The 15757-nt window shown below is 32.4% G+C and overlaps 1 protein-coding gene across 1 annotated transcript in view; it reads left to right on the top strand.

Annotated features, from left to right (window-relative positions):
- The window catches only part of LOC145249421 (beta-1,3-galactosyl-O-glycosyl-glycoprotein beta-1,6-N-acetylglucosaminyltransferase 3-like), a 31013-nt gene extending 15622 nt beyond the window's left edge, over nucleotides 1-15391 (top strand). Inside the window, exon 3 of the mRNA XM_080110972.1 lies at nucleotides 14952-15391. Coding sequence (XP_079967098.1) covers nucleotides 14952-15250 — 299 coding nt within the window. The 3' untranslated portion in view covers nucleotides 15251-15391. The remainder of the gene's footprint in view (nucleotides 1-14951) is intronic.
- The last annotated feature ends 366 nt before the right edge of the window (nucleotides 15392-15757 follow it).

The raw sequence follows: 15757 nt of genomic DNA, 5'->3' as shown, positions 1-15757 counted from the left end.
CTTCCCACTATCTAGTTTCCCTGGTTAGGAAAAGAACGGGACATTTTGCATTTTCGTGCCTCAGCGCCATAACCACTATGGTAAAAACATAGTTCTGGCATGTTTGAACAGCGATGGTGGAGTGGGGAAGGTGAGCAGTTTTTGAAGTGGCATCGGGGCGAATGTGACCTGCCCATGTTCATCTTACTCACCTCTCTGGTGAGGCGTTCAATGGCTGTAAGTATAGCCACCGATGTTGCTTCTTGTGTTAAATTTCTATCTGCCGCAGGGCCCGCGGGTACTTCAGCCTATTGCTGATGGATCGCCGCAGTGGTAGGCCCTTTCACAAAATTCATTACTTTATCCGCCGACGCTGCTACTACGTCGACGGAATGCTTCTCTATCATAGGCGCTAGTATTGCCTTTACTTGCGCCGGCAGCCTTGAGAAAAAAAGCTGCTTAATTAGGGTACTGTCAGGGGGAACATCTTCTGCCAGCTCCCTCATTCTGCGGAGTAACTCTGTTGGCCTGCGGTTTCCTAAATGTTCTTCATGGACCAACATTTCAAAACGTTTTTCCACCGAGACTGACGTCCGGAGAAGTACCTCCCGCTTTATGCTGTCATATGTAGCGTTAAGAGGGTGTCAGTTATTAAGTCCTTGAGTCAAATATGCGGGGAAAGCACTAAATAAAATATGTAATTGTGTTTGCTCCGAAACGTTGTTCGCAGCAAAATATGATTCGAGTTGGGCAAACCAAACTCGAACGTCACCGGCAAAAGCAGGCAATGTTGTCATTTTAAGAGGAAAATAGACCAAAAAACTAAATAAATAAATAAACTATCCGGATATTAGAAGGACATTATCGAAGGACCACGTGAGGAAAAGGGAAAATATTTAGGGAAAATATTCAGACAGAGGCAAAAATAAGAAAAATATTTAACAGGATAAAAAGAGAGAGAGAAACAATTTTACAAGAAAATAAACTAGAAAAATGGTTCAAAAGAGCAGTGGTAAAAATATATGCGTGTGTGGGTGGGTTTTTTTTTGTTTGTTTTTTTGTGTGTGTGTGCCTGTGTGTGTGTAACCTATAACCTGGAGGTAAATGAATTCTTTAAACGGGTACTTACATTTTGGCCGATAGGTGGAAGCAAGTTTTTTTTTTGTTTGTTTTTTTAGTAAAAGTTCTCTCTTTTGTTTCGCAGAATTAACTGTCCCTTGAATTACTTGTCTCCTGTTCGCATGTGTGTGCGTTCTGGCGTCGTTTTCCCCAAGAAGAGGGGGAAAAAACTTTTAGTCACTTTTTTTTTCAAGTCATTTACGACGAACTGCTATCCGTGTCTCTCGCGTTCTTTTTCCTAGGATATCCACTACACGGGTCAAAAGAGTCTGATGCAGGAAATAATGTCTTCTTTTTTCGTTTTGTTTTGTTTTTGTTTTTTTTTAAATATGCCTTTGTAAAGTCTCTCGGTATTGTCTTACACTTTCCTCGAGAAAAGTTTGTTTTTTTTATATACGGTGACGAAAAAAATGTTTCCGTGAGGAATTTTTATATATATATATATATATATATATATATATATATATATATATATATATATATATATATATATATCCTTCTCAGAGGTGTGAAGTTTGTCCGTATAGTATTACTTTTCTTGAGAAAAGTATTTCACAGGAATTGCTGTTCGCCGCCTTTTCCTTGCTTAAACGGGGAAGAAGTCAGGCTCCCCATTCAGTAAACTTGTGTACACGTCGGGTCACCATTTTAGGGAGTTGAGTTAGTGCTTTTCGGGCACTCCCTAATGGAATAAATAATTCAACACAAGCTACTGAATAAACGAACAAACAACTTCGTAAAACTTAACCAGGAAAAGGTTTATTGAAGCGAGTCAGGGTAAGATGCCAAAAAGATATAACTCGGATAAAACTTGTCTACCTTTGCCTGGTAGTTATTCCCAAGTGGGAATCGTCGATACCGGTGTAGGCAGAGAGGGAGTGGGGAAACAGCTCTCTTTGGCGTCTGGCTGGAAAAGGGTTTTTTTCTCATCCGGAACGGAAGCAGTTAGAGTTCCTTAGGGAGTAAGGAAGGTCCCTGCGCTATGCCTCTGATTGGTCAGTATGTGCCATATCACACAGTCAGGGGAGGCACTGACGCACAAGAAAAAGAGTTCTATTTGTTTCTGCTACAAGTAGATTAACGAGAGTATTTGTTTGCTTTCTGGTTGTTTGTCTAACTCAGACACTGTTCAATATTTTTTAAATCTTTATATTCATTTCGCCCATTGCTCAGGTTGGTCTAAGTTAAACTGTTTCGGTTGAGTGATTCCATTGCCACTCATTTTGTCATTCTGCGCTACTCGGTTTTTATTTCGATTGACGTGATATTTATGATTTTAAATGTTTCGGTATGTAGTGTTTTGCCCTTTTTATTTATTCATTTATTTTTATTTATTTATGTATCTATTTTGTCCCGCTGATGATACTATGTTGTATTTGTAAGCTTGAAGAACAACAAGACACATGTGTATGTATTGCGACCAAAATAGCGCTTGTTTGGTCATTTATTATAAAGAAGGCAGTAACGCAATTCGGGGGATGTCACCCTGAGTTGCTATTCAGATACAAGGGATGAGTAATAGGCGTATAACGATGCATAAAAATGAAAATAGTTTGAAAGTTTCCATCCCAAATTGTAAAGAAAAGCTTATAAAAGGTTTGACAAAGTTTGAAACAGTCTGAAAGTCCTCTGTGTCGACTGAGTGGGAAGAAAGGTAAGAGTATACAACACATCGTCAGTAGTCGTTTGAAGTTAGCTCCAACTGAGTACAGGAGGCGTTATGATAATATTGCGAGAAAGGTCCATTGGGATATGGGTAAAAAAGAGGGTTGCAATACGGTGAAAAATGGCACAAGCATGTTCCAAAAGGAGTGGTGGAGAGTGATAATCTATGTATTGATAGGATAGCGTGTCTTATTTATTTTGTGTGTCATGCTGACATCCAAGTGATTGTCGTTTAATCGTTATGGACTTCCATTTCTTGTCATAAATAATTTTACCGAGCATTCCTGATAAGTTTTGGTTTCGGTTTCAATTATAGCTGATGACACCAAAATCATTTATTTTTTTTATAAATGATTTGATCAAGAATTCTTCATAAGTCTTGGTTTCAGTTTTGATTATAGCTGAAGGAACTTGTTATACATATATATATATATATATATATATATATATATATATATATATATATATATATATATATATATATATTCATAAGCTTTTGTCTTGGTTTCGATTCAAACTGATGCATCCAAGTCATATGGATATATTTTGTTTTTTTAATCGGGACTTTATAATATATAAAAATCGATAGAACATTAACTCTATAATAATATATGCGGAATCTGCAAGAATGAAAATATCATGCTTAAGCATACTTTACGATCGAGCTACGCCCAGCGTCCTTGCTAGCTTAAATAAATACTTTTGCAGTTTTAACAAAAGATCTACAATAATATCAGAGCGTCTCCATATATGCTGAACATCCACAGAATACCAAAATCAATATATTACATATCAGAAATGAGTCCCCTACGGAATTTCCACAGGTCTCGCTAGTGTGAAATTTTTGTGAGAAATGAATATCTAATGTGACAATTTGGCTGAATCAATAAAACCCGATTTAATCTTGTTATAAAAAAGAAACACAAGGTAATAATCATTGATATAGCAGTACCAGTTCATGTGAATGTGGAAGAAAAAAAAGAGGTCATAAAGTACCAAGACTTGAAAAGAGGAGATAAAAAGATTATGGAAGTTAAAGAAAGTAGAAGTTGTGCCTGTTGTGATTGGGGCCCTGAGGAGTGTAACAAAAGGATTTGACAAGTGCATTGAGAAAATTGGGATTCATTGCAACATTGGAGTGCTTTAGAAGACTGCCTTATTGAGAACCGCTAGAATATTGCCGAAAGTACTGGAGTCTAAAGAAAGCAGATTTTGATAGTCTATGATCGTTTGCGGTGATCTGCCTATCAGCATAAAATCGGCAATAACAACAGCAAAACACAAAATGTAACAACAGAAATAATAATAATAATAATAATAATAATAATAATAATAATAATAATAATAATAATATACGAAAACAGACAAAACTGCATAGAATCACTAGTTCATGCGAAATTGTATAAACGCCGGAGTTTTGAACATGCAGATAAATCGTACATAGCCGAAGTTAAGATTGAAAAACGAAAATCACAAAATTCTTTGGGGCGTGCATCCAAGCCAGAGATCCAATGTGATAAGATTCACTTGTTGAAACAAACTGTTCAATCGTTGATTTCGCTGTCTCAACAGATCACATACCGGAGACGTGAAGTTTGCCAAAGAACTAAAAGGAATATCTACCATGAAAAACATTACAATACTACTAGTAATTGTGGGAGAATAAGGAACGATCCCAAAGACACTAAAACAAAAAGAAACTAACTGTAAAAGCAAGAGAAATTCAGACCAAAACAAAGATTGATATCTTACAACGAATGGCAATAATGAAAATAACCAAAATCTTAAGAAAAATCTTTGGTTGTAGAAACAAACCATAACAAACTAACAAGCGCTTACCATTTACAGATAAATGAAAAGGGAAAAACTAGCCTCGGCTGATGCCATACGGAATTGCTATGAAAGGTCAAGGAAAATGGAAAGACCCAGGCGAAAAAGCACCAACTAGACTTTTGGAAAGTAATGGAATCTTGATCTTGTCGTTCAAATTTTAAACAATGTTGCTAGTGCAAAATCAATAGTAAACAGTTATTGTGATGACATAAAATAATTTGTAACGTTAGTGTGGAGTGTTAAAGATCTGCAAAAATTTGTTATCACTTGGATTCGGGGGGGGGGCATTACTCGTTGTTATTATAATGACATGTGTGAAAACTCCTGAGCATAGAAATAACTTGGAACACAGAAAGATTGATTACCACAGCGAGATACACCATCGATAAACGATAAAAAAATAAAACCAAACAAAAAAAAATAGAAAATGGAAAGAAAAATAGCTACATGGGCAATTCCTGAGAAAAAAATCACAAAAACATCGGAACATGGCTAAGAAAAGGACGCATAAACACAGAGAAGCAGAATCTCTACTAACAGCTGCACAGAACAATGCGATTAGAACTAACCACATGAAAGCTATAATAGATAAAACAAAAGAAAACACTAAATGTAGACTCTGTGGACAAATTGATGAAATAGTAAAAGACATAATGAGTGAATGCAGAAAACTATCCCCCAAGATTATATTGACAAACGTGACTGTATGAGTAAAGCAGTACACTAGGAACTCTGCAAATGACTGTACTTCGAATATGCAGACAAATGATACAGACATATATTGAGGACAGTACTGGAAGCGAAACCACAAAATACTTTTGGATATGGAGATACAAACAGATAAACCGTCCAGGCAAGGAGACCTGACATCATATTAATTAATAATAAATAAAGAAACTATCAAATTGTAGATTTTGTCATCCCAGTAACCACAGAGTGATGGTCAAAGAGACAAAAAACAAAGCAAATATGAGGAACTTGCCAGAAAAGTGAAAGGAATATAGAACATTAAAGAAATCTATAAATTACCAAATGGAATCAAAGAGAAGACTGAAACTATGTAATAACAATGAAAATAGCTGATATTTTAAGGAAAATTCTCGAATGAAGAAATTAATTAACGATATAAAAACGTTAATTGGCCATAACTGTAATAGAAGTAAAAAAAAAAAGATAGAAAAGGAAACAACATGGAACCAAGAAAACCGAAACAGCAAAATTATAAGTTAACTATGCCCCACATCGTCACAAAAGATGGTTGTGCTACACCAAATAGTTGTGAATATAAAGACCTAATTCATTAAACTTTTATTCGTCCCAAACAAAGCACACTGGCACTACAGGGGCTACTGTAAATTAGCCCCCATATTTATAGGAGCATCGTAAGTGGGGAGATGTGCAGCGAGATATTTTTATGACATTACATTTAAATTTCTACATATTGGTACAGCCAGAGAAACAAGAAGCAAGGAGAAAATTCCAAAGCTTAGCAGTTAGAGGGAAATAAGCTATTAGAGTAGAAAGCTTTCCGGTATTTGGTGACTTTTACAGTGAAGGGATGACATTTTAATATGAACAAAAATCTCAAAGCACAACTCTCCACATAGAGTGCCCCAAGAAACCTGGCTCGTAATTTACAGTAACCCCTAACGTCTCAGTAGCAATGTTCCTTGTTTGAGTAAAAATGAAATTTAAATTTTGGTTTGCTCTGATCGTATAAGTGATCCAAGCCAATGTCCATGTGGGGCTCCTTTTTTAATTTTGTACTAGTCTTATTTTTACTTTGTGGTATTATTTGCTTATTTACTGCTCTGTGGACTAAATAATATGTTTAGTAATATTATAAGTGCAAACAATAGTATCAACATAAAAGCATGCCATTCCATAACATAGTGTGTATTGTTGGAACTAAATCACCAATATTAAAAACATAGAAAAATGTATGCAATATTTAAACTCGGCTGAGTCGATAGATATTTTGAATCTACATCTATTATGACATTTAAAGTCGATAATCTTAATTACTATTCATCTTAAAATCAAACAACTAAAATATTAAGATAAACCAAAACAGATGTGACCACAGTCCTCCAGTCACCTCTGAACAAAACGCCACTTCAGTTCTTGTTCCCTTCCCATTTCCATTCTAAATCTTATCTATTGGGTGGAGTAGAGTAGGGTGAATGACAAGCTGGTATGAAAAAATGGATTAAGATAACAAATGTGGATGAATTTATTAGGTTGACTGACAATATTAGACTCCTTAAATTTTTAAGATGTAAGAATAGAAATTCAGTTAGTGTCAATGGGTTTACTAAGGATGTCAGTAAATGACTTAATAAAATAACACAAAATAAATAGAAAATAAGCGTTGAGGAAAAAATCTAAAAAAAAAATAATAACTTTCATAACATGTTAGAAGGATTTAAACACTTAAATTCAATAATCTTAGTAATATTGGAACAAGGGTATATGCATAGCTAAATACCAATTAAATATAACAAGGAGAAAATATGGAGAAAAATGGATAAGTTATTATAAATATGCATATGATATTGGACTTAAAACAGCAAAGAACGTACAAAATGTAAAATCAATTAAAGTGGGTTAGCAAAATAGGATAACCTAAAGTCAACTGAAATCCATTTAAGACGAAATAAGTTGAATAAGATTCTGAGGTTTTGAGCTTACAAAAGTTATTTCCCTTTGACTGCTAATATGATTAAAAATAGAAAAAAGGAATAATTTTATTTCCAATGATTAAAATTAAAAAACTTAACACGCATAACGTAAAAAAGTTGATATACGAAATTATAATTTAAATACATATGCATATAACAAATCATATTATAATTAGTGACAATGCTAATAAAATTTGTGAAATGAATTTAAATTCAGCTATCAACTACGCCTATGAAGAATGTCAACAAAATATTAAAAAAAAAAAAAAGAAATACAACACAGAGTTTCAAAGTTAAATAACTTAATAAGAATACTCTAAATGGGAAATAAATTATAAGTACAGTAATTAATATAACTTCAAAATAGGACTCGAAAAATGGTAAAATAAATAACAAACAAGTGGATAAAAAGACTTTAAATAAAATAAAAATAAAAATATAACAATAATAATTCACAAAATACAAAAATAATTGATATTAGTTAAAATGAATACAGTATGACCATAATCTTTGTAACATGAAGGAACGGCAGAGTGTGTCTGTAAGCTGACCCGATCAAAATTACGTTTTTCTAAGGTTTTAAGATAAACATCTGGTGAATATGTGACTAAACAGGTATCTAAGACATATTTTGCAGACTTTTTAGTCGCAATACGGAACAAATAATAGCTACTTTTCGAAGAGTAATAAATGACAAATTGAGAAAAATTTATATTTGGAACTTGGAGAATTATTATATATAATATAATTATATATATATATAGTATTATGTTTTTACCCATTTACATGTATACAGAGAGTGTATGTTATTTTATTTTAAGTTGGCTGTATTTAAATTTTTTCTTGTGCTTACATCTGGACACTAGTTCATTCTTGGTATTTATTATGGGTTTATTGAAAGTGATAATGTTAACTGCTTCGGACATACAAAGATTGCAAAATTTGTCCCCTGGGGCATATGATCTAGATTTATTCAGTAATTTTCTTGTCCTCTGGGCTATTGATTAATTTAGTTAAGGATGTACTATTGTTATCATTGTTTTGAGATCTTTCATTTCTAAAGGAATGTAGGTGGTTTGAAATTCTTACTTTTATTAAGTTTGATGATGCTCCTATATACGTGAATGCTTTCCTTGTTTTATTATTGTTTATTTGTTCATCAGTTCCAGTGCTAGTGAGTCTTATATTGGAGGGCTGAGTTGAGAGGGGGGCCTGAAGATTTATAGCGTGGGTGCTAGTTAATCCTATTCTGATCTTCACTGGGAATTATATTATTGGATCCGTTAGCCTGGTTGTTATTGTTTTTGTTGTTATTATTAGAGCCCTGACAATATGTTTCCCTATGTATACTTGCGTCCTGAGTGTTTCAACTATATTCATTGTTTCCCTCATTTGATTGATTGTTTGCATTTTTTGGTAATTGCGAGACTGTGAAGGCGTATACACGTCTTTTTGTATGCAATCGTTATTGAGAGGGTAATCATTTTATTTTGGCACTTACATTTGTTACTAGGTAAAAACATAATACTAAATACATGTCGGTTTTGACTAAAATCTAACCTAAAACTTTGCAAATAGAAAAATGTACCTTTTCTAAACATAGGTTCTTAAGCCTCTCTTCTAACCTATATAATAACTTTCTCTTATTGTTGATTTACATGTTAAGTAGAGACTCACTATACGCACATTAATTTACTACACTTTAATTTCTTACACGTAATTTGCACTCTGAGATCTTGTTAGAATAGTATTTCAAAAAATATGTAGCTTCCCAATTAAGGAGTTTATAATTCGTCCCTATCTACTAACCACAAATGGAGTAAACATCCCTATTGCAAGATAATTTCCAAATTCGCACATATAAATATGAAAGCACAATACTCAATGATGTGTCATCCATGTTGGTACTAAAGTAAATCAATTCTGTAGCCTTAGTTACACAACCCTACTCTTCTCATCTTCTTAATGTTAATTAGCAGTGTAGGGGCTAATTTGGTTTTCTTTTTTATGATAATTGTAATTATGTTACCTATAATGTTTATTATTATAATTAATAGTATGACTATTGGTATGCTTTCTTTATATCTAAATCTATACATTTGTATATATGAGTGTGTATGTAGGGATGTATGGGTGTGTATGTATGGATATATCATGTATGTGTGTACATGTATGTATATGTATGTGTACGTGTATATATGTCTGTATGCGTGCATGTAAATGTACATATATATATGTATGCATATGTATATATTTATGTATATATGTATATGAATACATGTGTAGAAAACCTTTTTCAGTTAATATTACTAAATAGTATAATGTTATTGATATTACCGATCTTTAGACACTTTTCAGTAAGGTATTATTATTTTTTTTTTAACAGTGAAGTATTCCTATTAAGATTATAAAATAACAATAAAACGTTCTATTAATACGCTTAGCCTTGGTTTTACAATTCACTCACAAACATTAGTACATTCTAAACCTTCATTTTAATCCTACCTTTTAAGGGACACTATCAATGCCGATAAAATTAAAAAGAATAACACCTTATGGAATAATAGATAAAATTTGAGTTGACTGTATTAATTCGATTCAAACAGACAAAGAAAATTAAGATCAAACTAGTATAATTTTTGAAAAAACGCATTATTCCATTTGCGTTTTGTCCTCTTCTTTTTACTTTTATTCTTATTTCTATGTTTCTTCTTGTTTTCCTTTTTTCCTGCCCTGTCTCTATATCCAGTACAAAACTTGACCTCCATAAGCAACCGGTCAAACATTTTTATGGGTCTCTTGAACTTTATTTAAAGAGATATCTCTTCTGCTATATATATATATATATATATATATATATATATATATATATATATATATATATATATATGAATATATATATATATGAATATATATATATATGAATATGAATATATATATATGAATATATATATATGAATATATATATATATGAATATATGTATATGAATATATATATATATGAATATATAGATATATATGAATATGTATATATGAATATATATATATGAATATGTATATATGAATATATATATATATGTGAATATATATATATGAATATATATATATATATATGAATATATATATATGAATATATATATGAATATATATATATGAATATATAGATGAATATATATATAAAAAAAAAATTGTGTTTGGAAATATGCGCGTTTCAGACGTTCTGTAAAGCGTCCTCTTCAGAAATTATTTTCAAATGTGTTGGAGATGTAAAAATAGTGATTTTCGTAGTTTATTTGAAGTGTTTCCAAGGGGTTGAGGCTTGTAAGTGTTTATTATTCATTGGCATGTTCAATTTTCATTACTCTTTTATTGGGCTTGTCCAGGCTGTTGACCTGGCTGCAGTCACTCTCTCTTTCTGCTAATGTTTTTTTCTTTTCCTTTAGTGTGTGTGTGTGTGTGTGTGTGTGTGTGTGTGTGTGTGTGTGTGTGTGTGTGTGTGTGTGTTTGCTTTTATTGGTTTGAGAATGTGTATCCTGTTTTATAGTATTATGAGGTTATTTTCTTCCTTAGGAAGGTGACTGTGATCTGAGGTCGTTACTAATGTGTATGCGTGAGGAGGGGGGACCAGCTCTTCTGAAATAAGGGTAGGGGTGCTTTCATTCTATTTTGATATTTATTTTTTGGATTCTTGGATTTTAGTATCGTGATTTATCGTTTTAGTCTTTTCGGGTATTCCTTATATTATGTTTGTTTAGAAAGAGGGGTGTATTTAAAATATGTATAGGGGATTTTTTAATGTTTCTATTTATTTGTCTCCCCATGTGGGTATGGCCAGACTTAGGATCGGTTCCTAGTGTGGGGGAGATTTTGTTCCCCAGAGGGGGGGGGGGCAATTTGAGGGGTTATAGGTATGGGAGGGGGATGATAGAAGGGATGATAGTTGTTTCAGTCATGAGGGGGTTCTCCTCCACTGACTGAGGAGTGGTCGATATATATATATATATATATATATATATATATATATATATATGTTCATCCCACTTATATATATATATGTTCATCCCACTTCTAACCCTTCACTATTACAATCTCTCCTTACAACTAACACATCACCCCAGTAATAATAATACAGACTTCTAATGATAAGATTTCCACCAGACTTTAAAATATTTTCGATGGAACCATAAAGAAATTTATACAAGAACATGCAGCACCCGGATATCTATTCAGCTATGCGGATTACCCAATATACAACTTGGATCTTATTACCCAACTGCTTTAAAGAACGTTCACCATGGATTTTACCACACAATCTGGATCTACAATTTTCATATCCTTTTCTTTAAATCCTCTTGCTACATGATTTCTGATTAATTAATTAATTATTTTGACTTTGACTTTCTATGTCTCACTGACTTTAGCAAATAGGGTACATACCTTTATAAATATTTGCTAATATTTTCTCCTCTGATGAGATGGTAGACATGTAAGGAGATTACATTTCTAAAGTATTCTAGGTCTTGCTTAGAATAATAAAAATCTTTGATATGAAACTCAAACACTTCATTTCAATAAGGGTTTTTGAAATTCATTGAATCACTACAATTAATATATATATATTCAAAAACCGAAAAATTTAAGCTAAGTTGAATGTAACTGTTTAAACAATATATACCTCATTTGAATCGCCTTTTATTTCTCTATAATTTTACCTGCTCATATTTGACTTTTAATTGAAGTATCCTAGTGTCCGCGTCAATTTAAAAAATTAAATTCAAATCGAGAAGGCAAAAAGAAACTCCGCACAATGGAAAATTATTATTTAAATGTAACTTTAGAACATCAATACAACAGGAAAACAATGAACTACTTAATATTTAGTAGCATAGCCCTTCTGTAATTTGACAGCCTGCTATCTTTCGGGCATTCCTTAAATTATTCTGCGGTAATACTCCGGTGAAAGGGCATCCCCTTTCTCTTTAATTTTTGCCAACTGTGTAAATGGAGGCATTATCCTGCATGGAGATGAGATTGCCATCCAAATTCCGGCCAAAGTAGGGTAAAAAAAAATGTTCAGTCAACATATTAATATACTTGGTCGAATTAATTCGACCTTGCAAACGAACTATAAGTCCTGAACTATTGACACTAATAACGCCCACACCAAAACTGAACTTCCACCACCTTGCAGCGTTGAACTGTTTACCCAGGACTAAATGTTTCGTCCTTCCTTCGACGAACGTACCGTCTACTATCACTGCCTAGCATACTGACCCTGCTTTCGTCGCTAAAAATCACTTTCGACTAATATGAAGAGTCATGATTTTCATCGCATCTAATGAAGTCCAGACAGTGCTTTCTGTTCTTTACAGAAATCATTGGCTTGCGTCTTGCAACACAGCCTCGCAAATTATATTCCCTCTATCTGTTCTTAACTGTAGAAAAAAGGCATTTTAACAAGATTACACTGGCTTTAGATTTAGGGAGCCGTTTCAAATCTGTTTCTGAGGCTGCAGATCTTGATAGCATTGTCTTCCATGTAAGAAGTAACTCTAGGAAGACTAGATTAAAGGGAATCACGAACACTGCCGATGTTTTTGTGCTTTTGCACAGTCATTCGTACGATTTTCTCATCACATTTCAATATGCGGCCGATTTCTTGATTGGATAAACCAGATCACTAAGAAAAAGTCGCGGCCCATGGACTAAATGTTACATTGTACAACCTGGAACAAAAGCAATTATGATTAAAGATGCTTTGTTCCCTAAAAGGTGGATATTTTAAGCTGGTTTTAAGCTCATTTGTTCCGCAGAGTTTCTTTTTACCTTCTCGATCTAAAATTATTTTTTTAATTAGCGTGAACACTAGGATATTTTAATTCAAAGTCAAATATGAACACGTAAATTTATAGAGGAATAAAAGGTGAATCAAATGATGTATAGGTTGTCTGAATAGTTTCACTCAATTTAGCTTAAATTTGCAGTTTTTGAAAAAATGACCAGTGCGGACATATATATATATATGTATATATGAAAGTAAACCTGTAATTAATGAAAAACTACGATACATTAATTTAAGAAAAAAATGACTGGCGAAAAGTAGGACATGTTTGCATAAAGTTGATATCCTATTTTTTCTAAGTTATGACGATCCTTCTTAAAATAAAATAATAAAATACTGTTATAATAAAGGAGAATGCTGGAATGTTTGTATTTTTTAATCGAAAAAGGTAATATAATTATTCTTTTATATTTGTCAGTGAATAGTCGGTCGAAACAATGAAACACGAGATAAGCGTAAAAATTAATTCTAATTAGATTTCTTTGGGTTTATTTATAGTGTAGTGGACTGAAGGGGGATTTGTGGCTAATAGTAGGTGATCTTCTTCCACAGTCTCTATGATATTAGTAATTAAAGGAACGCGTACAAAAGCTGACATAAATTAGAGACGAAATAGATTTTAATTTTTATTTATTGCGGACTATTATTCTCATTTTTATTAGTTGTTGTTTCACGACGTTTCGGCCAACTATTCCTCTGGCCTTCGTCAGGTGGTAACCGCGATGGATAGGAACTTCGAATCTCCCAACTGCATTCTCAGTAATCACTGCCATCCGTGGTTGTTGTCGTCCCACCACGTTTTTGGCCAAGTAAGCCTCTGGCCGGCTTTTGAGTAGGATTGAAACCGCTATCTTCAGACAATGCTCATCTGGAATCGTAGTGATTCAACGTCTCTATCAACTGCGCCACGGGCCCCGAAGGGCGATCAAGGTTGTATTTTTTTGTATCTTATAAATCCACATTTATTTATTATCTGATCTTCCATGGTCAGTTCCGTACCGAATGGTATATATATTATTTTAATTGGAATTCATTATTGAGATGAGTATTATTTATATTAATTTTTATTTATTGCGGACTATTATGAAATAGATTTTGTTACTTACCTTTTGTTATTAATACTATTCCGTTAAATGTAGAGGGAATTCGCATCTTTAAGTATGTAGTTTTAAGTATAGTTATTGAATAATCTTTCACTACAAAATCTGCAACAATTTTTAGATGAGTAAAAAATATTTTCAACTGTTTAGAATTAATGTTATTTATGACTTCGAATGAGGGAAAGTAAACTGTGTTCTTTTGGTTTGCTGAACTGAATTGAAATGCAATTTTTTATGAGGACATGTGAAAAAAATTGTACATGCTACCAAAACTACTTCATTAGAAGATTTGAAAACTAAAATAATGATTTTAGACATTAATCTAAATCAGTTGACAAATATTTTTCGTTAACTGCAAAATTGTATTACCCTTTGTATTGCTAATAATGGAGAACATATGAAAATTTAAAAAATAAATTTAATAAAATCTTACAAATATATAGATTTACTTTTAATCTTTTGTACAGATTATTTCTTTCGCAAATACAAATAAAATATTTTTAATGTGTACACAGATTTTATGGACACCCTGTTTATAAGATATAAGATTAATATTTGTTAATTTATTATATGATGCTAATATTTTCTTTTTCTTTGATCACAAGAAGCGTAAACGGAAACAAACAAATCATAAGCAGAATTAAGTAGCATAAAAAGATATATTATATATTTTCTACAGAATGACAATGTTTACCTGTTTATAATATGATGCTATTTATTTTTCTTTATCAGGAGTTCCAGAAACAGGGCCTAATAAACCATTCCTGGCCAGATTTAAAAACTGGGGTGGATTAAAATGTTTTGGCAAACGGGTGCGCGCGATATGCATCATAGGCGTCGGTGATCTGCACTACTTGCTGAATGCGTCCGAATTATTCGTCAACAAATTTTACGATGATTTTGAACCTGTGGCTCTCGACTGCATGGAAGAGTTGATTTATAATCGGACTGCATTGGCTCCAGTATTACAAAAAACGTTCGACGTTGGAATATGGGCAAATCTACCCTTTGTTAAAAACAAAAACAATTAATTTTCTTTCTCTTTTGTTTAATTTAAAAAAAAAAAAAAAAAAAACGGATATCATAAACACAAAATAATCAAACTTTATATTCAAAAGGAGTTTTCTATAAATTTTGAGTGAAAAAGAAATACGTATATATTAAATGAATGATGGGTGTACTTCCTTTTTGCTGCCTAACTTGAATATTTTACACTGATAAAGCCTATTCATGAATATTAGTGATGTTTTATAATTAATTATAATAATTAACATTAACAAATGCTTAACCGTTTTAAATTTTGTTCACATACAAAATCTCATCACTAAAAACGATGATTTTAAAGTCGTAAATTTCTAGCTATTAAATAGCTCAATACTAAAGACTAAGACAACCCCCGCCCAACAATAATTTAATAAATTAAAGTGAAACTATTCGCAAGAAAAGATAGAAAAATGAAACCAGAAACTTCCGAATTTATATGCATTAATTAGAAAAGAAATACTAAATGGTCTAGTCTAAAAAAAATTCAAATAAAA

Source organism: Euprymna scolopes, chromosome 28, assembly GCF_053919585.1.
Source record: "Euprymna scolopes isolate OS-2025 chromosome 28, ASM5391958v1, whole genome shotgun sequence".
Classification (NCBI taxonomy): Eukaryota; Metazoa; Mollusca; class Cephalopoda; order Sepiida; family Sepiolidae; genus Euprymna; species Euprymna scolopes.
The sequence above is the reverse complement of the archived record's forward strand: the minus strand, read 5'-3'. Positions and strand labels throughout refer to the sequence as shown.